Source organism: Caenorhabditis elegans, chromosome IV (genome assembly GCF_000002985.6).
Source record: "Caenorhabditis elegans chromosome IV".
In the NCBI taxonomy this organism is placed as follows: domain Eukaryota; kingdom Metazoa; phylum Nematoda; class Chromadorea; order Rhabditida; family Rhabditidae; genus Caenorhabditis; species Caenorhabditis elegans.
In genome coordinates, this window is record NC_003282.8 from 1,072,424 (window position 1) to 1,097,357 (window position 24,934).

The 24,934-nt window shown below is 33.9% G+C and overlaps 3 protein-coding genes and 1 non-coding gene across 5 annotated transcripts; 2 read left to right on the top strand and 2 right to left on the bottom strand.

The window, feature by feature from the left end:
• Positions 1–5,039: 5,039 nt before the first annotated feature.
• Positions 5,040–14,590, bottom strand: csn-4 (COP9 signalosome complex subunit 4). Its single transcript, NM_067633.7, has 6 exons — positions 14,505–14,590; positions 13,801–13,886; positions 12,185–12,345; positions 10,313–10,610; positions 7,964–8,376; positions 5,040–5,692 (listed from the first exon to the last, which is right to left on the bottom strand). Exons 1-6 carry the CDS (start codon positions 14,582–14,584, stop codon positions 5,492–5,494), a joined length of 1,239 nt encoding a protein of 412 aa, NP_500034.1. The 5' UTR covers positions 14,585–14,590; the 3' UTR covers positions 5,040–5,491.
• Positions 14,591–14,684: 94 nt separating this feature from the next.
• Positions 14,685–21,497, bottom strand: cct-8 (the record flags this gene model as incomplete). Of its 2 annotated transcripts, NM_067634.6 has the most annotated exons (7): positions 14,685–15,579; positions 16,511–16,864; positions 17,458–17,692; positions 19,245–19,751; positions 21,017–21,091; positions 21,144–21,280; positions 21,343–21,497. In NM_067634.6, 7 exons carry the CDS (start codon positions 21,488–21,490, stop codon positions 15,389–15,391), a joined length of 1,647 nt encoding a protein of 548 aa, NP_500035.3. The 2 variants fall into 2 exon arrangements, with proteins under 2 accessions (NP_500035.3, NP_001294477.1); NM_001307548.3 differs by lacking the exons at positions 21,017–21,091; positions 21,144–21,280; positions 21,343–21,497 and having other exon boundaries at positions 15,389–15,579; positions 19,245–19,748.
• A 166-nt stretch (positions 21,498–21,663) lies between these two features.
• Positions 21,664–21,786, top strand: Y55F3AR.4. Its single transcript, NR_052914.1, has one exon. It is a non-coding gene; the product is annotated as an Unclassified non-coding RNA Y55F3AR.4 (non-coding RNA).
• Positions 21,787–22,117: 331 nt separating this feature from the next.
• Positions 22,118–24,919, top strand: Y55F3AR.2 (Thioredoxin domain-containing protein). The gene is made up of 3 exons (NM_067635.5): positions 22,118–22,221; positions 22,284–22,539; positions 23,662–24,919. The coding sequence occupies exons 1-3, from the start codon at positions 22,127–22,129 to the stop codon at positions 24,073–24,075; spliced, it is 765 nt and encodes a 254-aa protein (NP_500036.2). The 5' UTR covers positions 22,118–22,126; the 3' UTR covers positions 24,076–24,919.
• The last annotated feature ends 15 nt before the right edge of the window (positions 24,920–24,934 follow it).

The window sequence follows — 24,934 nt, forward strand, 5'->3', positions numbered from 1 at the left end:
CACTTGAAGAACGGATCGTCCTTTAATCTTTTAATCTTTAAAACAAATAGGACGAAAGCCGGCCGAAATATAATGAGACATTTTCAGTCGATGCACCATGTCTTGTCTTATTTCCTCTATTAGTCTTGCACCCCTACAGTTAAATTGAAAATTAGTCTTGCATGCAAGACTAATAGAGGAAATACGGTAACTTGTTTGTTGGCATTTTTTGATAGAACCAAAGACAGCCGAGATATTGGGCGTCAAAGCTGACTGAGGCATTTTCAGTTGATGCACCATGTGTTGCAGTTTTACCTTGGCTGCCCATAATTCGGTTTGTGTAACAAATATTACGAATTTTAAGTAGAATAATGTATAACAAATAACATACCAGTTAAAACTTTTTGATAGGAACAAAAACTTTAGTTGATGCACCATGTCCAACAGCTTAACTTTGAATAATCATATCTCGGTTCGTTTAACAGATATCAAAAATGTTCAAATTGAAAAGTGTAGGATAATGTATAACAAAAATCTTGTTAGTTGACAATTTTTTGATAAAATCTAACGCAGCCTATATATGAGCTGTCGAAGTAAGGGAAGGCTTGTGCAGTCGATGCACCATGTCATGATGTTTTTCTTTGACGGGCCATAATTCGGTTGATTAAAAAGGTATGAAATAATTTTCAACTACAAAATTATAGAAAAGCATGTAACAAATATTTCGTCAGTAGGAATTTTTTCGATAAAACCAAATACTGGCGAGATATAAAATATAAACTGTCAAAAAACATTTTTTCCAGATTTGAAAAAAATATGTGTTGCTATTACTGTGTTGTCTTTACTGAATTCTTGAATTTTCTGGGATTTTTTTTTCTCTCTTTATGTCCTTCCGCCCAGCCTAAGCCTAATATTAAGCCTAAGCGTAGGCGTAAAGCTACGCCTAACTTGCCTAAATATATTGAATATTGAAGACTTTGAGAAAAATTGCTTACCGTCATTTATACGCAGATTTGTAGAGTCCAGCCAAACTTTGAACCCTGAAAATTGAAACTACTTTGCGATGTGGTAAAAAAAATGGCGTGTCAGTTTAAAGGCACACGCTGTATTTCCTATTGGATCTCGCCACGATGTCAGTCATCGTGGTCGCTACAGGCGCCGAACTTCACAGATTTGTTCATTCAGAGTTCAGTGCATTCAGTGCAAAAAAAATCTCAACTTCGAGCTTACTGTACTTGGCAGCCAGTATCTCGGTTCTTTTAGTAGTTGCCAAAAAAATGCTCAATTGGAAAAATGTAGAAAAACATCTGGCGAGTATTTTTCTAGTTGAAAACTTTGTGATAACTCCAATGATAACCAAGATAAGAACTCATGAAACTGAGTCATGCTGTCTTACTTCGACTGGTCATATCTCGATTCTTAAAACAGATATCAAAAAATTTATAACTACAAAACTGTAGAAGAACATCTGGCAAATATTTTGTCAGTTGAGAAGATTTTGAAAAAATCAAAGATAAGGGAGATAAGAATGGACAACTTGCACTAGTTGAAGCGCGAGTCAATTTGTAGGCATATGCCTAGGCAACATTTTGTGTCAGTTTTCATAGTTCATACTCACCTCCTCCAACAACAGCACCTGGTCAAACTCCAGATACAATTCTTCGCGTGTATTCGCTGCTTCTAGAATTGAAAGCAGTGTCTAGAAGGCGATAGTAAGTGAAGCGCCCGCACGGGATTTCCCTCTCTAAAAAAGGGAAAAACAAGAGAGTGTTCGGTCTTCTTCCCGCGCGCCTCCTCTAGTTATGTAAGGGACTGGTTGGATATGCAATACATGCTAAGCTATTGGTTTGTCATTGTTTTGGCGATTGAGAGCGAGCGAAAAGGGGAGAAAGTTGCCTTTTCTCCTCTCTCTCTCTCTCGAAGAAGAAGATTTAGAAGTAGAAGTAGGAGAAGAAGAAGAAGATTCTCGCGGGGCTTTTCATTAACTGGTTCAAGATTGTATCATCTGTATCTGTTGTTGTTGTTGAATGATTTGGCAATTGTTGCATGACACTTTCAATTTGAATATTTGTTTCAGAGGGATATTAGAATATGTGCGGGCTCCCAGCTGCTCGATCGAGGTGGGAAACTCACTGTCTTCCCCCTTGGTATGCTTTTATCTAAAACCGGAGCAAATTTCAAGAATCGAGTTCATATCGATAGATAGAAGTCGATTCAGGGGTGGGCGGCAAACGATTTTCCCGGCAAATCGGCAAAAGGCAATTTGCCGCCTCTAGCTTCAGTTTCAGATGTGTGGGATGCATGCATGTTATTTTATGTATTGCATTTTGTTATTTTTATCCAGTTATCCCAATAAACGACAATTTAAAAAACCGGCAATATGCCGATTTGACAAACATTTTCGACAAATTGTGGTTTTGTACATTTTTTTTGGAAATTTGAGAATTTTGAATTTTAATCGGCAAAATTGTAGGCATCCTATGAATGTTCCTACATCTATTTTGAAAAGTTTGCAAATTCTATGGAAATATCTAGAAAAAACGGTCAAAAAATTTCAAAAGGGCACGGTTCCGTTCCATAAAAATCCCTCTAAATACTTCCGGCAAATTGCAGAAAATACATATTTCTGGCAAACCGGCAAATTACCGGGATTGAAAATTTCCGGCCATCCGGCAAATGGCAAATTGCCGGAATTTAATATTTCCGGAAAATGGGCAGATTGCCGGAATTTAAATATCCGGCAAATGGATAGATTGCCGAAAATGAAAATTTCTGGCACACCGGCAATTTGCCGGAATTGAAATTTTCCGGCAAATGGGCAGATTGCCGGAATTGAAAAGTTCCGGCAAATAGGCAATTTGCCGAAAATTAACATTTCCGACAAATCGGCAAATTGGCGGAATTTAAAATTTCTGGCAAATGGGCAAACTGCCGGAATTTAAAAGTTCCGGCAAATCGACATATTAAACTTTAACATATATCGTGGACAACACCTAAGCTAAGCAAAAATGTGACGCATTTTCAGTCGATCAGTACCATAACTTGGCATTTTTCAGAGAAAAATTCCGTTGTGAACATTTTATTTCTATCTGTTCAGATTAAAGTCTTCCAGAAAACTTAAAATTTTGGATTCCACTTCCGGTAATAGTATTGTGAAAAACTACACGTGTTTTTTTTGAATTTTATGTTTTCTATTGACCCATCATTGATAACATTGTCTGTGATAGGAAAATATTAGACAAATTATTCATTCATCATTTGCGTCGGTGTACAATATCAATTTTATGAGTAATTTGTTATCATTTTTTATACTTTCAAATTTGATAAGGTTTTATCAATGTGCAAAAAAGTGTGGTGTGATAACCAAATAAGTTTTGTTGAGAAACTTCTTGCTAATTGTTTGGGGATGGACTGCATCAAAGACATCATCATTCCTTTTCTCTGTGATCATTTGAGAGCAGTATATTTACCACTACTTCCTTCACTCATTTCAAGCAGTGATCATGCTACCATTTCATCAAACTCCAAAGAATTCGCCTGCATATAACCCAGCTCCTCGATGCTCCCAATGCTGGGATTGATTCAAATTCATCTGCATCGCAATCGCGGTACTTTTCGCAGTATACATTATTGCTATCTTCATTTATCTAGGACATCTATGAGTAGCCATCTCATCTGGTGAGCCTTCGGCAGCATTATCAATTGCATATAATTCTATTCATAGCTTTAAGTTCTTTGTTTCTATTTTTTGAACTTTCGCTCCAATAAACGAATTATGGTTCGAGAAAGCTTACAAATATATACTGTATGCTCCCAATTAAAGGTGACACTTTGCTTTTTCAGATTCAAAATTACCTAAAACTATCGAATTTCGTAATGAGACGTTTTGAAAATTTCCCAAAAATGTAATGGCAGTTTTAAGTTCTGGGCTCAATTTCAGCTAAAATCTAAAATTTGCCAACTTCTCGGTGTCGCAACGTCTGGAGCCTAATTTTTATTAAATTATAACTTTTTTGGGAAGTTTTCAAAACGTCTCATTACGAAATTCGATAGTTTTGGATCATTTTGGGTCTAAAAAAGCAACGTTTCAGATTTCGGTACTCCACCTTTAAAAATGCACAAGTGATACCATTTCTCAATTCACGGGTATTCAAGCGGTCCCCCTTGCGGTTTCAAGGTGTTATCAGAGTGCCCCACTTCGTCAACGTAGATCTACAGAAAATGCGGGAGTTGAGACGCAGAGTTCTCAACTCACAGTTCGCCACGGCCCGGCAAGTGGTACATCCATGCAAATGCGCTCTACTGGTAATTTGAGTGTAGACCAGGTTTGGGCGCGTGATAACGAAAAAAGCTTTGGTCCAAAAAATTTAGAATTTAATTTCGGACATTTTTTATATGCATCACAAAAAAACTGGACCAACCGTTTTTGAGATACACGCGCCCAAACGTCCATGTATACGGTAGACAAATTGCGTACAGGTACCACTTCTCGGGCCGTGTCGCATGGTTAAGAACATGCTAACGTCACATTTTTTGGGCGAAAAATTCCCGAATTTTTTGCAGATCAAACCGCGATGAGACAGCCGAATGAATTTCGAGGAAAATTTACACGCCGTTTTTATACTTCTAGTAAATTGTATGGGGCGACCCTAGGAATACTCGGAGGTCGAACCGCGTGCGTCCTTTCGGGTGAAATTCCTCATTAGGCAGTTGATTTTTCAATCGACATAGGTCCGAGAGTTTTTTCTCGGTCACGTTCAGTTTTTCGAAGAAACTATGCAATATAGTTGTTCATCGAAATTTCTCAGAGTTCGCGCAGCCTGTTGTCTCACTTATTCAAGTGAAAGCTGTTCTTCCATTCTTGACAACAACCAAATAACAATAGGCTAATGTTAGCCGGCAGGGCTATCTATACACGGTTGTTGTAGTTAGAAATGGAGGACAGGCTTACTACTCTGGTTACTTTGAGGTGAAAGTGTCTGTTCTGACCGGTTCACAGTGTCTCTGTCAATCACACACGGATCAACGGATTTGTATGACTGTCAAAACAACAAAAAAATGACCAGGGAAGGTTCATGTGGGAAATAAAAAATATAATGACCCGAAATGGGAAGAGAATATGAGGAAATGTACACAAAAAAGATGTGAAAATTGCCGGATTTTCGAGAATTTCGAATTTTTCGAAAAAAAATTGGTTGTTTTTTCATGAAAAACACCCAAAATTTGACATTTTTTCCATATTTTTATAGAAATTTTTTTTTGGTTTTTTTTCCGATAAAAAAAGTTTTTTTATAGTTTTTCACTAAATTAGGCACATTTTCACTACAAATGTCCTCTTTTTTTTTGGAAATTTTTTAATGACAAATACTTGAGATTTCACAAGAAAAAAAATTGTGGAAAAGCTCAAAATTGAGGCAATTTTAAGTCAAAAAACACTGAAAATCCGGTTTTTAAATTTGAAAAAAAAAAACACAAAATAAGTGGGATTTAAAGGAGTGAATAAAATCAAAATTTATGTCAAAAACTCGGCGAATTCCGAGTGCCGGGCAACAATCATATCGCTGACTTTGTTAATTTGTTCCAATGTCGAAAGAATCTGTGAATCCCATACTCTCATCGGATTTGAATCTTCAAAATGAAGAATTCCGTTGGTTTGATCAATGTATCCGTGAAGACGTTCCGATGAAATCATCTCTCCAGCCATTGATTCTGCCTGGAATTATAGAAGAAAGAGTATTTCCGGGGGGGGGGGGGGGGGCACAAAATTCTGAGAATGCGGGGCAAAATATCTCGTACACTGCAACTTTCCTCACGAGGAACGAGGAAAAGTGGTTTCTAGGCCATGGCCGAGGGGCCGACAAGTTTCAGCGGCCATTTATCTTGCTTTGTTTTCCGCCTGTTTTCTTTCGTTTTTCACAGCTTTTTCCCGTTTTTTCTTATTAAAACTGATAAATAAATATTTTTGCAGATGCTAAAACAATTTCCAAGTGAAAAAATTATGTATTCAGTGGGCAAGCAGCGGTGAAAGTGGTCAATGCAATATGATGGATTACGGGAATACAAAACCTAAACTTTTTCTGAAACATGATACATATGATGCTTAGATGCTGAAACTACCTGATTTTCATAACGAGACCGCTGAAAAAGTTTTGAGATTTTCAAAATTCAACTTTTTGTGCGAAAATCTCGACTTTTTCACCAAAAAAGTTGAATTGTGGAAATCTCAAAACTTTTTCAGCGGTCTCGTTATGAAAATCAGGTAGTTTTAGCATCTAAGCAGCATATGTATCATGTTTCAGAAAAAGTTTAGGTTTTGTATTCCCGTAATCCATCATATTACATTGCTCACTTTCACCGCTGCTTGTCCACTGAATACATAATTTTTTTACTTGGAAATTGTTTTAGCATCTGCAAAAAGTATTTATTTATCAGTTTTAATAAGAAAAAACGTTAAAAAGCTGTGAAAAACAAAAGAAAACAGGCGGAAAACAAAGCAAGATAAATGACCGCTGAAACTTGTCGGCCCCTCGGCCATGGCCTAGAAACCACTTTTCCTCGTCCCTCGCGAGGAAAGTTGCAGTGAGAATGCGCAAAATATCTCGTAGCGAAAATTATTACAGTAATCCTGTTTAAATGACTACTGTAGCGCTGTGTTGTGTCGATTTACGGGCTTGATTCTTGAAACGCATTAAAAATCATTTATTTATCGACAGAATATTGAAATTAAATATTATTGCTTTCACTTTCAAGAATCAAGCCCGTTGTACTGTGGTTTTCGCTACGAGATATTTTGCGCGTCAAATGTGTTGCGAAATACGCATTCTCAGAATTTTGTGTTCCCGTTATAGCTGAAAATTCAAATTTTCAGTCAAAAAATCGCCTAAACGACTAAAAATCGTTGAAAAATCGGAAAAAAAAGATTTTTTTTCTAGTAAAAAAAGCTGTAAGCCGCTGTGAAAATCTAAGGATTTTTCTCAAAATTTGACTGGCAAAAAATTTAAATTTTAAAACATTTTAGTTAGATTTTGAGCCATTTTTCCACAATTTCCAGCCAAACTTTAAGAAAATTTTCGGACTTCCAGCTTTTTTTTGCTAGAAAAATGGATTTTGTGCCGATTTTCAGCCTTTTGCTTTGTTTTTTCACAGATTTTAACCAAATATTCACGCTTCTCTGCCAATTTTCTTCCGTTTTTCGCCAGTTTTCCACAATTTCCAGTCAAATTTTAAGAAAAATGTACAATTTTTCAAAAATCACTGAAAATTTCCCATTTTTCGGCATAAATTTTTAAAGGATTAACCTGCCAAAAAAGGTGACAAAATTGATTGAAAATCTAGCTTTTGCTTGGAAAAAACCGATTTCCAGTCAAATTTGAGAAAAAGCTTCGATTTTTCAGTTTTTTTCTAGAAAAAATATGAATTTTTCGCGATTTTCCTAGCAAAAAAAGTGGATTTTCATCGATTCTCAGACAAATTTTACTAAAATTTCTCAAAAAATCGGAAATTTCACAGTAAAAATTTGTGATTTTATTGTGAAAAATGCTGCTGGAAATATTAATATTTAACTGAACATTTATGACAATTCCGATTTTTTTGCTATGAAAATCGTTAGAAATTGATTTTTTTTGTAGAAAAAATGATGAAAGTCGCTCAAAATCTGAAAAAAAACCTGGAAGTTCAAATATTTCCTAGGAAAAGTTAGATTTTCCATTATTTCTTTATTTCCAGACAAATTGTCAGCTGTTTTTCACAGATTTTAGCCAAATTTTCCCGTTTTTCGCAATTTTCACGCGATTTTCAATTATTTTCATCTCTTTTGGCTCATTTTAACTGACTTTTATCGAAATTTCTATGGGTTTCAGCTCGATTTTTGCCAGTTTTTATCCATTTTCCATAGTTTTTAACCGAAATTTTCACGCTTCTCGGCTCATTTTTTTATCGTTTTTCGCAATTTTCACGCGATTTTCAGCGAATTTCCAATGCTTACCGCTTCCGTATCAACTCCGAGCAACTGTCCAAGAGTTTTAAACGAGATATTAATGTACAACTGACTAATCGCAGTAATATTATGCTCTTGAATAACTCCTTTCAGAATAGATTCTCCATGTTCATCAGCTTTTTGATGGTCTTGAAGTTGATGCTCAAACTCTTCAAGCTCATCTTTATGGATGACTTTTGTCAAGTACATCTTTGCGATAAGCTCAAAAGATGCACATTTTGGAGCCCGTTCGTCCTTGAAAATCAGAGTTAGAAGCCGTGATCGCTGGGGTCCCGGTTTGGCCAAAAGTACGCAGACGATGGCTTTTCCCAGTGCGGTGAGCTTGTCAGAGTTGGGAAGTTGCTCTGTTGCACTGAGCTCGTAGTATCTTTGAGCAGCTTCAACGAATCGACGCTTGGCATCTGGAAAATTGCAGATTTTAGAAGAAAGAAATTCGAATTTTTCAGACAAATTTCCAAAAATTTCACACTTTTTTTGTAAATTTTTGCCGGAAAATTTGAATTTCATGGCAATTTTTGATCAGTTTTGTCTTTTTTTTTGGCAAATTTTCACAATTTTTGGCGAAAAATTGAAGAATACTGTTTTCGTAAAATTTTGCCTTTTTTTTTTGAAAATTTCGTGATTTTTCCGAAAATTTCATTGAATTTTTACAATTTTTCCAAAAAAAAAATCGGAATTTTCGTGATTTTTGATAAACTTCGTTGCTTTTTCGGCAGGTTTCAGTCCAAAAATTTCCCAATATTTTTGTAACTTTTTGTGCAAAATTTCTAAATTTCGGTTAGTTTTTTATCAATTTCAAATTTTTTCGGCAGATTTTGTATGATTTTGAGATTTTTCCGCAGGTTTCAGCGAAATTTCACAATTTTTGAAATTTTTCAGTAAAAAATTCTGTAATTTTAAAAATCAAGTTTTTGGTTTTTTTTCTCGGCAAATATGCACAATTTTCAAAAAAAAAAAAAAACTAAATTCCGTGATTTTTGATAAATATCGCTTTTTTTACACCAATTTTTGGAAATTTCTGCCGGAAAATTTTCAACGCTTCAACGAATCGACGCTTGGCATCTGGAAAATTGAAGATTTGAGGGGATAACCTATTGAAAATTGTTTATTTTCCACGAAAACTTGCGGATTATTTAGTGCAAAAAACTGAAAAAAATGGAAAAATCCCATAAATTTCGTCTAAAAATTGCAGAATTTAAGGATTAAATTGCTTTAAAAAGCAGGATAATCTCCAGATTTTTTTTTGCAATTTTTGTCGATTTTTAGCCTTTTTTTAAATGAAAAATACGAAAATTGTGAATTTTTTTCGAATTTTGGATAATTTTAAATTAAAATTTTTGATTTTTCCACACTTTTAGGTGAGTTTTAAAGGATTTTTGGGGTGAAATTGAGCAAAATTCAAATTTTTCGAAAAAAAAAAATATTCAAAAAAACGTGATTCAGCGAAATTTCACAATTTTTTTAAAATTTTTCAATAAAAAATTCGAAATATCTGTAATTTTTCAAAAAAAAAAAAAAAAAAAAAAACTAAATTCCGTGATTTTTTGATCAATTTCGTTTTTTTACACCAATTTTTGGAAATTTCTGCCGGAAAATTTGACATGATTTTTTAAATCAATTTTGTGATTTTTTCGGAAACTTTTTATATTTTTCCAAAAAAAAAAAGTGAAATTTCCCAATTTTTTGTGAAAATTTTTTAAATTTCGGTTGATTTTTTATCAATTTCAAATTTTTTCGGCAGATTTTGTATGATTTTGGGATTTTTCGGCAGGTTTCAGTGAAATTTAACAATTTTTTGTAATTTTTGGCCGAAAAATTCGAAATTCCGTGAGTTTTTAATCAATTTTTCGATTTTTCCATAATATTTTTTGTCATTTTTAGCAGGTTCTGGCAGCTTTTTTTTTTTGCAAAATTTTGCCGGAAAATTCGAAATTTTTGATAAATTGGGTCATTTTCCGGCAAATTTGCACATTTTTTTTGCTGAAACTTTAAATTATACCATTTGTCGACTACAATTTGAAAATTTGCGTAATCTCAGCAATTTTTAGAGAATTTCAGAATTTTTTCGAAAAAAAAATTTTTTTTTTAACTTTTACGGCAAAATTCGAAAAATTCCGTAATTTTCGGCAATTTTTCTAACTTTTTCTGTCGAAAAAATCACAATTTTCACAATTTCAGTCAAATTTCAGCTTTTTTTTGATTTTTAAAAGAGATATTTCGTGTGTGAAAAATCACAAAATCAAGACAATTTCACCAATTTTTTCGGGGTTTTTGCATGGAAAAACTCATTTTTGTCCGAATTTTTTAAAGTTTAAAATTTCCAGGCCGTAGAAGTACCTGAAACTCGAGCCTGCAAAGCTTTATGCTCAATCTGAATATCTGGATTTGCGCCGAGGTCAACCATAAGAATACTCGTCCGATTCACATATTGCTCGGCTTCATCAATTTCAGAACAGTCGAGAAGAAGCTTCGTAATTCGAATGCACAGCTGGGCCTTGGCGCCTTCTTTCGCCGCTTGTGGGCCGTTGAATTTCGGGCTTGTGTCGGAATTTATTGCGATTAGGGCCTGGGCCGCGTCCTTGATACGGCCTTCTTTTTCGTAGAGGCTTGCAAGCATGAGGCGGAGGATACAGACCTGAAAAATTGGGATTTTAGGCTTAAAAAAGGGTCTTTTAACGAAAAATGTGTGACTTTTAGGACATTTTTCCAATTTTTTTCAATTTTTCGCATAAAATTAAATAAAAATGGAATTTTTGCCTTTTTTTTTTCAAATTTTCAGTTTCAAAATAAAAAGCTTTAAAAAAGTGGAAATTTCTAGTTTTTAGGCTTAAAATAGGCTTCTTAGACGAAAATTTTCAAGCTTTTCGTTAAAAAAAAACAGGAAAAAATTAATATTTGTATAAAAAAATTGAATTATCAGCTAAAAATTACAATTTTTGCACTTTTTCAGTGCAAAATTTGTATTTCTTTTAGAATTTTACGCCAAATTCTACTTTTTTCCCTCCATTTTTCACAATTTTTCATTGAAAACTCAATTTTTCTAGATTTTTCTAGGTGAAATAATTTTTTATTTTTAAACTGAAAAGAGTTTCGATATTTTCCAGAATTTTGCCCTTTTTCTTCAATTTTTCTTCAATTTTATAACGTTTTTCTCGATAAATAAGGGGTTAAGCCTGAGCCTGAGCCTAAAGCCCAAAATATCGGAAAAAAAAAACGATTGAAAATTTTTCCGAAAAATCACATAAAATCCTGAATTTTAAATCGAAATTTTTTTGAATTTCTGCTAAAAAACTCCAAAAATTCCGAATTTTTTTTTTCAAATATCTTCAAATTTTCCGCAGAATCCCATAAAATCGTTCGTTTTTCTTCAAATTTTTCAATTTTTTCTGCAAAATGCTCCATTTCACTGCAACTTTGTCCTCACGAGGGACGAGGAAAAGTGGTTTCTAGGCCAAGGCCGAGGGGCCGACAAGTTTCAGCGGCCATTTATCTTGCTTTGTTTTCCGCCTGTTTTCTTTTGTTTTTCACAGCTTTGTCCCATTTTTTCTTATTAAAACTGATAAATCAATATTTTTTGCAGATGCTAAAACAATTTCCAAGTAAAAAAATTATGTATTCAGTGGGCAAGCAGCGGTGAAAGTGGTCAATGCAATATGATGGATTACGGGAATACAAAACCTAACCTTTTTCTGAAACATGATACATATGATGCTTAGATGCTGAAATTACCTGATTTTCATAACGAGACCGCTGAAAAAGTTTTGAGATTTCCACAATTCAACTTTTTTGGTGAAAAAGTCGAGATTTTCGCACAAAAAGTTGAATTTTGGAAACCTCAAAACTTTTTCAGCGGTCTTGATATGAAAATCAGGTAGCTTCAGCATCTAAGCATCATATGTATCATGTTTCAGAAAAAATTTAGGTTTTGTATTCCCGTAATCCATCATATTACAATGCCCACTTTCACCGCTGCTTGCCCACTGAATACATAATTTTTTTACTTCGAAATTGTTTTATCATCTGCAAAAAATATTTATTTATCAGTTTTAATAAGAAAAAACGGGAAAAAGCTGTGAAAAACGAAAGAAAACAGGCGGAAAACAAAGCAAGATAAATGGCCGCTGAAACTTGTCGGCCCCTCGGCCATGGCCTAGAAACCACTGTTCCTCGTCCCTCGTGAGGAAAAAGTTGCAGTGCATTTCCAAGTACCTGATCCTCATAAGAGATGGTTCGAGTCTTAATAATCGCCAAAATTCCTTCTGAAATAGCCTTAACACATTCTGATTCCAAATGTTGATTATCCAATCTTTCAGTGATAAGTGATACAAATTGACGTGATACAACCATACTTCCAGTCTCCAATGCGATTACTGCAAACATTTTTGGGGTTATAGGCTGCTAAAAATTCTAAAAGAAATACAAATTTTGCACTGAAACAGTGCAAAAATTGTAATTTTTAGCTGATAATTCAATTTTTTTATACAAATATTAATTTTTTCCTGTTTTTTTTAACGAAAAGCTTGAAAATCTTCGTCTAAGAAGCCTATTTTAAGCCTAAAAACTAGAAATTTCCACTTTTTTAAAGCTTTATTTTGAACCTGAAAATTTGAAAAAAAAATGGTAAAAAAATTCCATTTTTATTTAATTTTATGCGAAAAATTGAAAAATGTCCTAAAAGTCACATTTTTCGTTAAAAGGCCCTATTTTAAGCCTAAAATTGGCTGAAAATCCAATTATTCTGGAAAAAAAGTTAAATAATCACTTTTTCCGTGGAAAAAACAGCTGAAAATCCGATTTTTTCAAGAAAAATATATCAAAATCCCTGAAAACTCGATTTTTTCGTGAAAAATCAGCTGAAAATCGCTTAAAAACGCAGAACATTGAGAATTTTCGAGAAAAATCGTTGAAAAACGCACTTTTTCCGTGGAAAAACGGTTTGAAAATTTGAGTTTCTTAATTCAAATTTTTCAAGAAAAATCCAATTTTTGGGGGTTTTTTTTGGCTTCTGAGGGTGAAAAAGGCTCAAAATCTGAATTTTCTGTGAAAAATCGGTAAAAGGTCGCTTTTTATACCGGAAAAATCGAATTGTTCGAGGAAAATCTTTAGAAATTCAATTTTTCCCGCGAAAAAACGGTTGAAAACTACTGGCTGAAAATCACATTTACCGTGAAAAATTGGAAATTTCGCGTTTTTTAAAGGAAATTTTTAACTTTTCAAAAAAAAAAAACAAAACTGCAGAAAACGAACGAAAAATTGGATTTTTGTGAAAATTCATAAATTACATTGAAAAATTTTTTTTTTTGGATTTGGAGCTGAATATTGGCAGAAAATCCGATTTTTTCAGGAAAAATCTTTAAAAATTTACATTTTTTTTTACAAAATGGACTCAAAATTAGCTTAAATCGCTCGAAAAAGGCTGAAAATTCCATATTTTTCACTTAAAATATTTCACTTAAAATATGGAATTTTCAGCCTTTTTTGAGCGATTTAAGCTAATTTTGAGTCCATTTTGTAAAAAAAAATGTAAATTTTTAAAGATTTTTCCTGAAAAAATCGGATTTTCTGCCAATTTTCAGCTCCAAAAATTCAAAAAAAAATTTTTTTCAATGTAATTTATTTATTTCCAGCTAAATTTCAACAGGAATTCCGAAAATGTTCTCGTTTTCCGTCAATTTTTATCGAGATTTATCGATTTTCAGCCAGATTCCAACCAAATTGTCCAATTTTGAGCGATTTTCGTCCATTTTTTCACCAAAACTCATCATTTTTCGTAATTTTTAGCCAGATTCCCACTGAAAAATCCGAAATTTTCGTCGTGTTCCAACCTGTATCAATGATTTTAATAATTTCCGCCGTATCGACTCGTCCCATCGCATTTTGTGGCAAATATTTGTTGCAAAGCTTCGCCAATCTGCAAAAATCGGGGAATTTTTTGTCTGAAAATCGAGAAAATTTCGGCTTTTTAGCTAAAAAATTACATGAAATTTCAGAAAATCACATTTTACGTGAAAAAGCTGAAATTTTTAGCGTGATTTTCAGCAAAAAAATTAAAAAATTTTTTTAATTTGAGAATTTTCGAGTTTTTTGATACAAAAATTGGAAATTTTTTAGCTAATAATTAGTTTTTTTCCAATTTTTGAACGAAAAAAGTGCGGGATTTGTAAGAATTTTTCATTTCAAAATTCGTAGAAAATAAATGAAAACTTGAGTTTTTAAATAGAATTTTTCAGATTTTAAGTATAAAAATTTGAAAATTTCAGATTTTCTGGAAAAAAAAGATAAAAATTTCAATTTTTCGCGAATTTTACTAATTTTTTAAATTAGGAAATGTTTTTGCGTGAAAATTCGTTTTTTTTTCAAAATTTCTACATAGCTAAAATCGTTTTTTTTTTTTCATATTTTTTCAGCTGAAAATTTACAAAATTCAGATTTTCCAATGAAAAATACAAAAATTTGGGATTTTTTGCTAAAAATTTCCAGATTTTCACATTTTTAGCTCCAAATTTTCTCAAAAATCCAAAAATATTACGCTTCATATTGAGCCTTGTGATCGGTATCCTGTGCAAAAATGACCGCCACCTCCTGTGAACGTTCAATTTCGCCGCTCATTTTCAGCTGAAATTGTGGAAATTTTACAACAAAATTTTGGGGGGAATTTTCAGATAAAAATATAGGAAATTCGACTATTTTTTCTTTAAAATTTCTAATTTTTTGTGATTTTTTTGGAGAATTTTATAACAAACACAACGTGAAGCAAAAAACGAGAAAAAAAAACAAAATTTCGAGGGGGAAAAGCTGAAAATTATAGAATTTAAGGCGCAATTTTAAGATCATAAACTGTGATTTTCAGATTCAGAACGGGTTGGGGGATAGCATTAAAAATTATGGAGAATTGGAGGAAAAAGGCTGAAATTCGGCTGAAAATGGGGCAAAAGTTCGATTTTTCAGAAGAAAATGACAATTTTAAGCCCATTTTCTGGCAAAAACTGGAAAATTTTGGCTGAAAAATGCAAATTTTTAGCTAAATTTGACCAAAATCGAGTAAATTTGGAACTGAATTTTCGCGTTAAAAAAAAAAAATTAATTTTTAAGCAAAAATCGAATTTTCAGCTCATTTTCCAGCGAAAATCAATAAAAACGGGGAAATTGCAAAAAATCATACGGAGAAGGCATATAGAGCGGGAAAATTTAAAAAATACGGGGAAAAATGGTGGAAAATGAGCTAAAAACTGTTAAGCGAATTTTCAAGATAATTGCAATTTCAGCTCAATTCCCAGGGAAACGGCGGGGAAATTCGAGGGGAAAATCTGAAAAAGTGGGGGAAAATTGTCTAAAATTTCGCTGAAAAATCGATTTTCAGCTCATTTTCACTCAAATTTCCCCAATTTTTCAGCAAAAATGCACACAAAAAAATTAGGCCATTCCATCGTCATCCTCATCTTGAGCCTTTGGTCCACGTGGTTTTGGTCCTCCAGTCGCCTGCTTTGACATAATAATCTGATCAACTTTGAGAATTGTGCTGGCGGCGTCTGTGGCGAGCTTAATTGCCAGTCGTTTTCCAGCGTAGAGGTCGAAAATGTTGTTGACGACGGCGTCCATTGTTTCTGAAAAAAAAGAAGGAATTTTAGTTTAAAATTCGGGATTTTTCAGAATTTTGATTGAAAATTTACAAGTTTTATGCGCTGGAAATTGACATTTTTAGCCAAAATTTCGGGGGGTTTTGAGGAATTTTTACCTGAAAATTTGGCATTTTTCAGAGTTGAAAATGGCCGATTTTTGGCTGAGTTTTCGATTTTTTCATTCAATTTTTTGCATTTTTGAGTTGATTTAAAGAAATTTCAGTTGAAAATTTCGGATTTTCAGCTAATTTTCTGAGCTTGAACCGAAAAGTTGAGGTTTTTCAAAAGGAAAATTGGCCAATTTTGATTAAAACTTGAAAATTTTCTGTCAGTTTGCTGATATTTTTTTTTGGAATTTTTAGCAAAAATTGAATGTGTTGTCTGGAATTGGGGGATTTTTTTTGGAAATTTTGACGTTTTTTGGAAGAATTTCAGTTGACTTTTGACTGAAAATTGCCTATTTTTAGCGAAAATTCCGGGTTTTGTGAGGGTTTCCAGCTGTGAAAAATCAGTTATTTTAATGCAAAAACTGAAGAAAACTTTAAAAAAGTGAAGCAAAACAAAAGAAAATTGATGTTTCCGGTCACATTTTCAGTCAAAAATGCACATTTTCAGGTAAAATTCAAGTTTTTCGGCCATTTTTCGACCTAAATTATTGGATTTACAGTGGAAAATTTAGGTTTTCGGCGAATTTCAGCCGAAATTGTTAGATTTTCAGCAGAAACAGCGGAATTCCGGTGAAAATTCAAATTTTCAGTTAGAAATGTTTTCGGTAAATTTCAGCAGAAAATTTTGAATTTTCAGTCAAAAATTAAAGTTTTCCAGTCATTTTTCGACCTAAATTGTCAGATTTTAAACCGAAAATTCGATTTTCTTCGAATTTTCAGTGCTTTCATTGGGTTTTTTCAAGCCGTACCCCGCTTCCAGATATCAATTCCAGCGTTTTTCTTTCCAGCAACATGCTCCGCGTAGAGTTTTGTCAGAGTTTCAGTGGTTGGCATTCCAGCGTTCTCAGCAATAGCTTTTGGAAGAGTTTCGAGTGCGTGGGCGAACTTTTTGATTGCATATTGCTCCAAACCAGGTGCTTTTGCTCCAAACGACTCAATTTCTTTGGCGAGCTCAATTTCGACGGCTCCGGCTCCGGCGAGCAATTTCCCGTCTTTTGTAAGAGCTTTATAGGTGTTTACAGCATCATCGACAGCTCTTTCGACGTCATCAATACGAGATTGAGAGGATCCACGGATTATGATTGTGGCGACTTTTCCGGTTTCTGAAAATTTGAGAAAATTGAGATTTGAAGCTGAAAATTTGAATTTTTGGCTAAAAATTGGCTTTTTCAGTGATAATTTTAACATTTTCAGCTGAAATGGTAAATTTTTGGCCAAAATATTGGGAATTTACAGCTCAAATTTTGAGGTTTTATTTGCAAAATTTTCAAAAATCTAAATTTTTAAGTAAAAAACCGGAATTTTCAGCTGAAATTTCAGTTTTCAAGTGAAAATTCACAGAAAATGGCAAATTATCGGTGAAAAACACCTCGTGGGAGTCCAAATCTTCAAAAACAGGCCGTTTTTGAAATAAAAATTCATTAAAAAGTGACAATTTTCAGGTAAAAACGGTAGAAATTTTGGTCTAAGCTCATCAAATTCCGCAGTTTTATACGAAAATCACAATTTTCGACTGAAAACCGTCGAAAATTCCGAATTTTTTGGTCTAACATTGTAAAAATCATACTTGTTTGAGTCAAAACTCGCCAAATCGTTTTTTTAAAAGGTTTCCAGAGCTAAAAATTACAAAAAATCGGAGAATTCCCGTTTTGGGGGTCAAAATTTCCTAAATTCTCAGTTTTTCCACATTATATACCCGATTTCTTATCGAAAACGACGACATTTTCGTCTCCAATCTCTTGAACAGCCACAGAATCACAGTGTCCCAACAGATTAACAGCTGGAGCACAGATTCTTGCTTGTGGTTGAGCTCCGACGGTACGGCAGAGGCGGCGAAGATCGAATTTTGATGTAAGACGGACGGCCATAATTTTGTATTTATTCAGGAAATGGAGGTACATGTCTCCGAACTTTCCAGCGGCGACGACAACCTGAAATATAGGGAACTTTTTTAGGGAAAATTGAATTTTTGGGCGTAAAAAATTGAATTTTTAGCAAGAAAATCACATTTTTCTGGCTGAAAATTGTCATTTTCTGTTGAAAAATGTATATTTGAGCTCGAAAATCATATTGTAAGCTGAGGAAAGTCCAATTTTTGGCATTAAAACCGAATTTCCAACCCGAAAAATCACATTTTTCAGTTCAAAATGTAATTTTCAGGCAGAAAATCACACTTTTTAGATGAAAACTCCAGTTTTCACTTGGAAAATCGTATTTTACGGGCTTTTTTCTTTTGAAAATGTAGCATTTTTCGACTAAAAAGCAACAAAATCTCAAATTTTTAGTCCCTAAAAATGACAATTTTTATAATCAAAATTCACATTTTTTTCAGCTGCAAAACCTGCAAAAAGACCTGGAAAAACGAGAATTTTGGAGGAAAAATTGTGTTTTTAGACTGAAAACCCAACATTTTTAGGTTAAAAATTGCGGTTTTACTGAGAAAATCACTTTTTTGGTGCCAGAAAATTCGATTTCAAGCTGAAAATTGACATTTTTCAGCGTAAAATCTGTTTTTCAGATATTGAAAAATCCCATTTTTAGCCGGAAAAATGAATTTAAGCCAAAAATTAACTGTTTCGCTGCGAAATTAGCGGATTTTTTTTGGTAAACAACTACATTTCAGCCAAAAATTAAGCTTCTGGCGGCAAAATTAGTTGCAAAACATGGAATTTCAGACAAAATTTAGGTTAAAAAAAAATTTTTTTTGGGAATTTAGAAGCAATTTAGGAGCTTCTCTTCATCGTTTTAGCCGAAAAATTAAGCTTTTCAGTAAAAAAATGAGTTTTTAGCGTCAAACTTTCCGTTTTCAGCTAATTTTTCAGATAAAAACTCCGGAATTTCTTATACAAAGCCTCGGAGAAGCTCATTTCAGCCAAAAAAAAAGAAAGAGAAATCATGAATTCAAGAATTTTCCGAGTAAAAATTCACGTTGAAAGTCAAATTTCATCTTTTTTATCCGAAAAAACGCGATTTTCATCGAAAAATTGAGTTTTAGGGGTCAAAATTCCCTTTTTAAGCTCAAATTTTTACCTTAACACCGTTATCAGCGATAGCTTTAACCTGCTGCTCCTCAACTTCAGCTTCCTCTCCCTTGGAGAAGTTCATAAGCCAAAATTTAGCCAAAATTGAGCTTCTCGCTGCATATTTTACCATTTTTGGCACAAAAGACAAAATTTTTAGCATGAAAGCAAGAAATTTCAGTCAAAATTCCCGTTTTCAGGTCGTTTTTAAAATATACATTCCAGAATTTCTTATATCTGCCTCAGAGAAGCTCATTTCAGCCAAAAAACGAGAAATTTTAGCGAAAAATTCAGCTTTTGTACGAGAATTTAAGAATTTTCGAAGTGAAAATTCCCGTTTTAAGTCTATATTTATCCTTTCAGCCGAAAAAAAAAAATAGAAAATTAAAGCCAAACACCGCGATTTTTATGGAAAAATTGAGTTTTCTGGGGCAAAATTCTCTTTTTAAGCTCAAATTTTTACCTTAACACCGTTATCAGCAATAGCTTTAACTTGCTCTTCAACTTCAGCTTCCTCTCCCTTGGAGAAGTTCCTAAGCTCATCAGCATTCTCAATAAGAACAGTTCCCTTAGTTTCAGTCTGAGTCAAGTCAAATGGACAAGTATAAACTGCAATTCTAGCGTCGCGAGCTTCACGAATTTCTCCCTCGGCTCCACGTTTAAAGACCATTCCGTTCATAACTGTTGAAGTATGAACTCCTGAGCCAATAATCTTGCAGATTCTGATATTATCAACGTTGAAGTTGAAACTGTTGGCCGGGCACGTGGTTACACACGCTTTTGCCACCAAATCAGCGATAATATCCTCGTTATCGTACTGTTTTGAGGTGATTGCTGAACGAATATATTGACGGACTTCTTCGATATTCTTCATATCTGTAGCCTCTTTTACAACCAATGTTGGCAGGATTTCGAGGGCTTTCTCGGCGGCTTGCTCGTATCCGGCAGCGACTTCTTGTGGTGTCATTCCCTGGAAAAATTGGATAAATTTATGCAAAATTGGATGCACAATTGAATTTTTGGCGGTTTTTTTTACTGGAAAATTTGTCAAAATTGCTTGAAAAACGCCGAAAATCAATTTTTTGGGGTTTTACTTGGTAAATATCGAAAATTGAAGGTTTTTGAGTGAAAATTGAAAGCAAAAAGCTTGAAAGTAAGTAAAAAAATCTGAATTTTTGACCGTTTTCATCCGAAAATTACATTTTTTAGCTGAAAAATCTCGCAAATTGGATGTTTTTGGTGCCATTTCCTGGAAAATTGACGTTTTTGAGTGAAAACTTGCAGTTTTATGCATAAAAATATGAATTTTAGGTAATTTTTCCAAGAAAAATCAAAAAAATTCGGGGGTTTTGTGTGAGAAAATGTTCGGAAATTAAATATTCTTTGCTCAAAAACTAGTTTAAAATTGATTTTTTGGAAATTTTTCCCAAGGAAAACCGATTATTAGTCAAAAAATAGCGTTTTTCTAAAATTGTTGGGTCAAGAATACCCTGAAATGGATCAATTAAGCATCAAAAACATTTTTTAAAAAATTGGAATTTTTACTTGAAAATGAGAAGAATCTCGAAAAAAAAGCTGAAAAACTGAATTTTCGCGATTATTTAAAAGGAAAATTAGATAATTTCAGCAGAAAAATAGCATTTTTTGCATAAAAATGATGTGAAAATGTATTTTCTCCGCGAGAAATGAGGAAAGTTAGCTGAAAATGGAGAAAATTTGGGATTTTTCAATAAAAAATCTTGAAAAAAAACGCGAAAAATCGAATAATTTGTAAACTTTTTAGTGAATTCGACATTTTTCCGCCGAAAAAAAAAAGCGAAATTTGAGGATTTTCGAGTGAAATGTAAGAAAAAAGCTTGAAAACTAGCTGAAAATTGCATTTTCGGCACTTTTTAGTTGAAACTTTTCGAAATGTTGGGGTTTCTAGCGAGAAATGCGCAAAAATCTCTGGAAATCGGATTTTTATATTCAAGATAGCAAAATTTGGTATCTTTTTTGCGGGAAATGCTTAAAAACAAGCAAAAACGACTTTTTGGCAGTGTTCTCTCGAAAAATCTATAATTTTCGCTGAGAAAAGCGTGAAAAATCGATTTTTCAGCGATTTTTCATGAACTTTGGGCACTTTTAAGTGACAAAATATATAAATTGGAGGATTTTTAGATTAAAAAACCCCATTTTTCAAGGAATTCGAGCAAATTTCCACAATTTTCGACAAAAATCAACGTTTTCCAGTACCATATGGATGAGATTCGCAGCGTGCTCCAACAAAGCGGCCGCCAAGATCACAACGGTGTTCGTGTTGTCTCCGATCTGTAATTTTTCCCATTTAAATTTAAATTTTCCAGTTTTTCTATTGAAAAACCTGCTTCTCCTGCATCTCGGTGGCCATAATGATGATACGGGCGGCCGGATGCTGAATTTCGAGCTCCTTGAGGATGGTGGCGGCGTCGTTGGTGACGAAGAGCTTCTCGATGTGGTTAATCACCATTTTGTTCATTCCTAAAGTGGGAAAATTGGGGAAAAATCATATATTTAATGTGAAATTCTGCAATTTTCCGTACCATTTGGTCCGTAGGCCGATCGAATCTGCGAAGCGAGCTCCGTACAGGCCTCGATATTCCTCTGAACAGCCTCGTCGGTTCCTTTGAAGTGCTGAGCTCCTTCCTTCATGAACCGGTTGTAACCGGACTTTGGGATCTTCATAGCCATGATTTACCTGCAAATTATTAGATTTTAGGGGCAAAATCGAAAAATTGTGTAAAAATTGAGTAAGAATGAGCAATTTTAGGTGAAGTTTTAGAGATTTTGGTCTAAATTTTAGGATTTTTAGATTGTTAGTTGTTTTTTCAGCTTGAAAACTTCAGAAAATAATATAAATACGGCAAAATTCACTTTGAGAAACTTCACGATGACAAAACACTTCAAAATGGGAAATCTAACCCAATTTCCGGTTTTCTGGCCCAATTTCCCACGTTTTTCACCGATTTTAAGCTTGAAAATCACGATTTTTGCTTGAAAAACCAAGAAATTCGGCGAAAAACTAAAGAAATTTCATGGAAAACACTGGAAGCGGCGAACAAAATTTGAAATTCGGAAAATTCGCGAGCATTGAAATTGCTGGCGGGTCCCGCCGCGATTTGCCGCCACGGGAGATGTGGGGTACGGTGGATTTTGATGTGTGTACACCATTTGCGCGTCAAGTTCGGTGTCATTGCGGACTTGACAACAATTTTTTTATTTTTTTTGTTGGATTTTTTAATTTTTAAAGTGGTTTTCAAGGTTTTTTTTTGAATTTTTTTGTGGAAAATAAATAAAACAATTAATTTTTCACTAATTTTTCAGAAAATGCCAGTAATAGTTGTCAATGGAGATTCGGATTTTGACCGCAAGTTCTCCGCGGGCAACGGGAAAGCGGTTTTTGTGGATTTTACAGCATCCTGGTAAGGCTTTTCAAGGGATTTTCAGTGTTTTAAGCATAAATATATCTTTCTATATTCTCCAGGTGCGGCCCATGCCAGTACATTGCGCCGATCTTCAGCGACTTGGCCAATCAATACAAAGGCTCCGTTTTTCTAAAAGTTGACGTGGATGAGTGCCGTGGAACTGCCGCCACGTACGGCGTCAACGCAATGCCCACATTTATCGCATTTGTGAACGGGCAGAAGAAGGCGACGATTCAAGGAGCCGATGAGAGTGGACTGAGGAGTATGGTGGCTAAATATGCGTCGACTAGTGCCGCATGGTCTGGAACTGGACAAGTTCGTAGAGAAGATCGGAGAAAAAACTGAATTTTTTACCTGAAAAATGACTTTTCTCGCTCAGAAAGGCTGAATTTTCCCGCAATTCTCTGACAATGCCCAATTTTTTAGACAGTTTCCGCTTAAAAATTCACAATTTACTCTCCACACCCCCTAATTTTAGCCCAAGAGTTGGCAATTTTCAAGATTTTGGTTCGAAAAATCGCAATTTTCACTCAAAAATTACCTATTTTATGTGGGTTTGCTCGAGAAAACTCAAAATTTTTCGCATTTTCGTCAAAATCAGCAGAAAAAATATTTCTCTTCAGATTTCGTATTTTTTCATGCAAAAATTGAATTTTACTACGACGATTTTTCATCCGAAAATTGAGTTTTAGCCCCAAATTTTCACTTTTTCACGAAAAAAGCTTAACACTTCCAGTTTAAAGACGAAAAATTCCGGAAAATTTGTGATTTTCTTGTGGAAAAGCCCAAATTTTCGACCTAAAACCGGATTTTGACACATTTTTATTCGCTGAAGTTGAAAATCCATTTTTCAGCGAAAAATCGAATTTTTCAAGAAAAAATTGAATTTTCACGCAAAAAATCGGCTATTTTGCTTGAAATTTCACTTAAAAACCCCATAATTTCCAAATTTTCGCACAAAAATTACAATTCACACCCCAAAAACCCTAATTTTAGCCAAAAAGTTGGCAATTTTCAAGATTTTGGCTCAGAAAATCATCAATTTCTGCCCAAAAATTCTCAATTTTCTTGTTTTTTGCTCGGAAAATCACATTTTTCAACCAAAAAGCTCAATTTTCAGCTTAATTTTCTCAAAAAAAAAAAAATCGTATTTTTCCACCAAATTGGTAATTTTCAAGATTTTGGCTCAGAAAATCACAATTGTCGCCTAAAAATGCAACACTTACGCCCAAAAATCTGAAAAAATTTCAATTTTCCGTGGGTTTGCTCGAAAAGCACGAGATTTTCCGGATTTTCGTCTGCAAAACTTTTTATATTTTTCGACGAAAAAAACACATTTTTACTAGTAAAAAAACCTGGAAAATTGAAAATTCTACATTAAAATGCTAAATTTTCACAAAAAAACTCAATTTTTCCCCTAAATATTTAAATTTTCAGCGTCTCTCCGGCTCCACGACCGGCTCAAGCTCTTCCACGTCATCATCAGCTCCACCAAGAGCCTCCGGAGCTGCTCCACCACCCGCGGGACCAAATCCTCTGGAGCCAGTTTTCCGCATAATTGAGACAATTAACGAGCGCCTACAGGGATTCGGGATTTCTGGAGTCAATTTCGCCGGTTTTCAGCTTCAACCATTCCATTTGTTGCTCGCCATCGCACTTCTCATCATTTTCGGGCCATTTGGGCTTCTGATCGCCCTTGCCGTCTGCTTTTTCACTCAACCACGTGGAGGAGGACCGGCTCCGGGAGCTCCGAGAGCTGGTGGATCGGGAGCTGGCGGAGCACCAAGACCACCACCACCAGCTGGACCAAGAGCTTTTGGAGGAAGTGGACAGCGACTTGGAGGAAATTAATTTTAAACATTGTGAATTTTCTTGAGGGTGGCGACATTATTTTGATATGAAAATTGATTGAAAATTTGAATTTAGACCTAAAATCCTGACATTTTCGCTGAAAATCATGAAGACTATGTTTTTTTCCGGAAACTTTTGTCGAAAAATTGACTTTTCTATGGAAAAAGCGATAAATTATCGGATTTAAAACCTAAAATTTGTCTAAAAATTGATTTTTTCTGTCAATAATTGTGAAATATTGCCTGAAAATGATTGAAAACCGAAATTTTCGTCAACATTACTGTCTTTTCCAACTCAAAAATTTATGATTTTCACGGCGAAAAATTGACTTTTCTTCATAAAAATCCGTTTTTCAGCTTGAAAGCGGTGTTATTTTGTGAAATTTCAACTGAAAAATTGACTTTTCTATGTGTAAATCAATTTTTTTTGTCTAAGAAAAAATCATTTCTTCAATTTTCGACACTTTTAAAGTGTTTTAAGTGTTAAAAATTGATAAAATTATATAAAAATCAATTTTTTTAAACTAAAATTTTAATTATTTCTGTGAAAAAATTCACTTTTTCTACATTTCTACGTCATATAAAAACTAGAAATTCCTCTTTTTTGTTTCAATTGATTTTCAACTTTTGTTTGACGATTTTCAGTATTTTTTGCTCAAATTTTCACCAAAACAGCTCCAAAACCTTTGAAATCTTGTCGTCACCCTAAAATACCCCCAAAATGTGATTATTTTACACTATTTTCCCCCTAAAATATGTACTTTTTGTCCTAAATATTCCCCATTTTTCCCCCAATTTTATTGCTGTATATTCTTAATTTAATTAATTAATTATTTTTTCCACATTTAACTTTTTTTTTG

What these genes read in the sequence shown, in the direction of transcription:
- csn-4 (NM_067633.7), bottom strand. Translation starts at nt 14,584, where the DNA reads ATGAGCGGCGAAATTGAACGTTCACAGGAGGTGGCGGTCATTTTTGCA. An exon ending in TTTGCAGGCTCGAGTTTCAG is followed by an intron (nt 8,377 to 10,312) that starts GTACTTCTACGG and finishes GCAATTTTCCAG; the next exon opens with ATGCCAAGCGTCGATTCGTT. An exon ending in TCGGAGTTGATACGGAAGCG is followed by an intron (nt 5,693 to 7,963) that starts GTAAGCATTGGA and finishes CTATAATTCCAG; the next exon opens with GCAGAATCAATGGCTGGAGA.
- Y55F3AR.2 (NM_067635.5), top strand. Translation starts at nt 22,127, where the DNA reads ATGCCAGTAATAGTTGTCAATGGAGATTCGGATTTTGACCGCAAGTTC. An exon ending in GTGGATTTTACAGCATCCTG is followed by an intron (nt 22,222 to 22,283) that starts GTAAGGCTTTTC and finishes TATATTCTCCAG; the next exon opens with GTGCGGCCCATGCCAGTACA. An exon ending in CATGGTCTGGAACTGGACAA is followed by an intron (nt 22,540 to 23,661) that starts GTTCGTAGAGAA and finishes TTAAATTTTCAG; the next exon opens with CGTCTCTCCGGCTCCACGAC.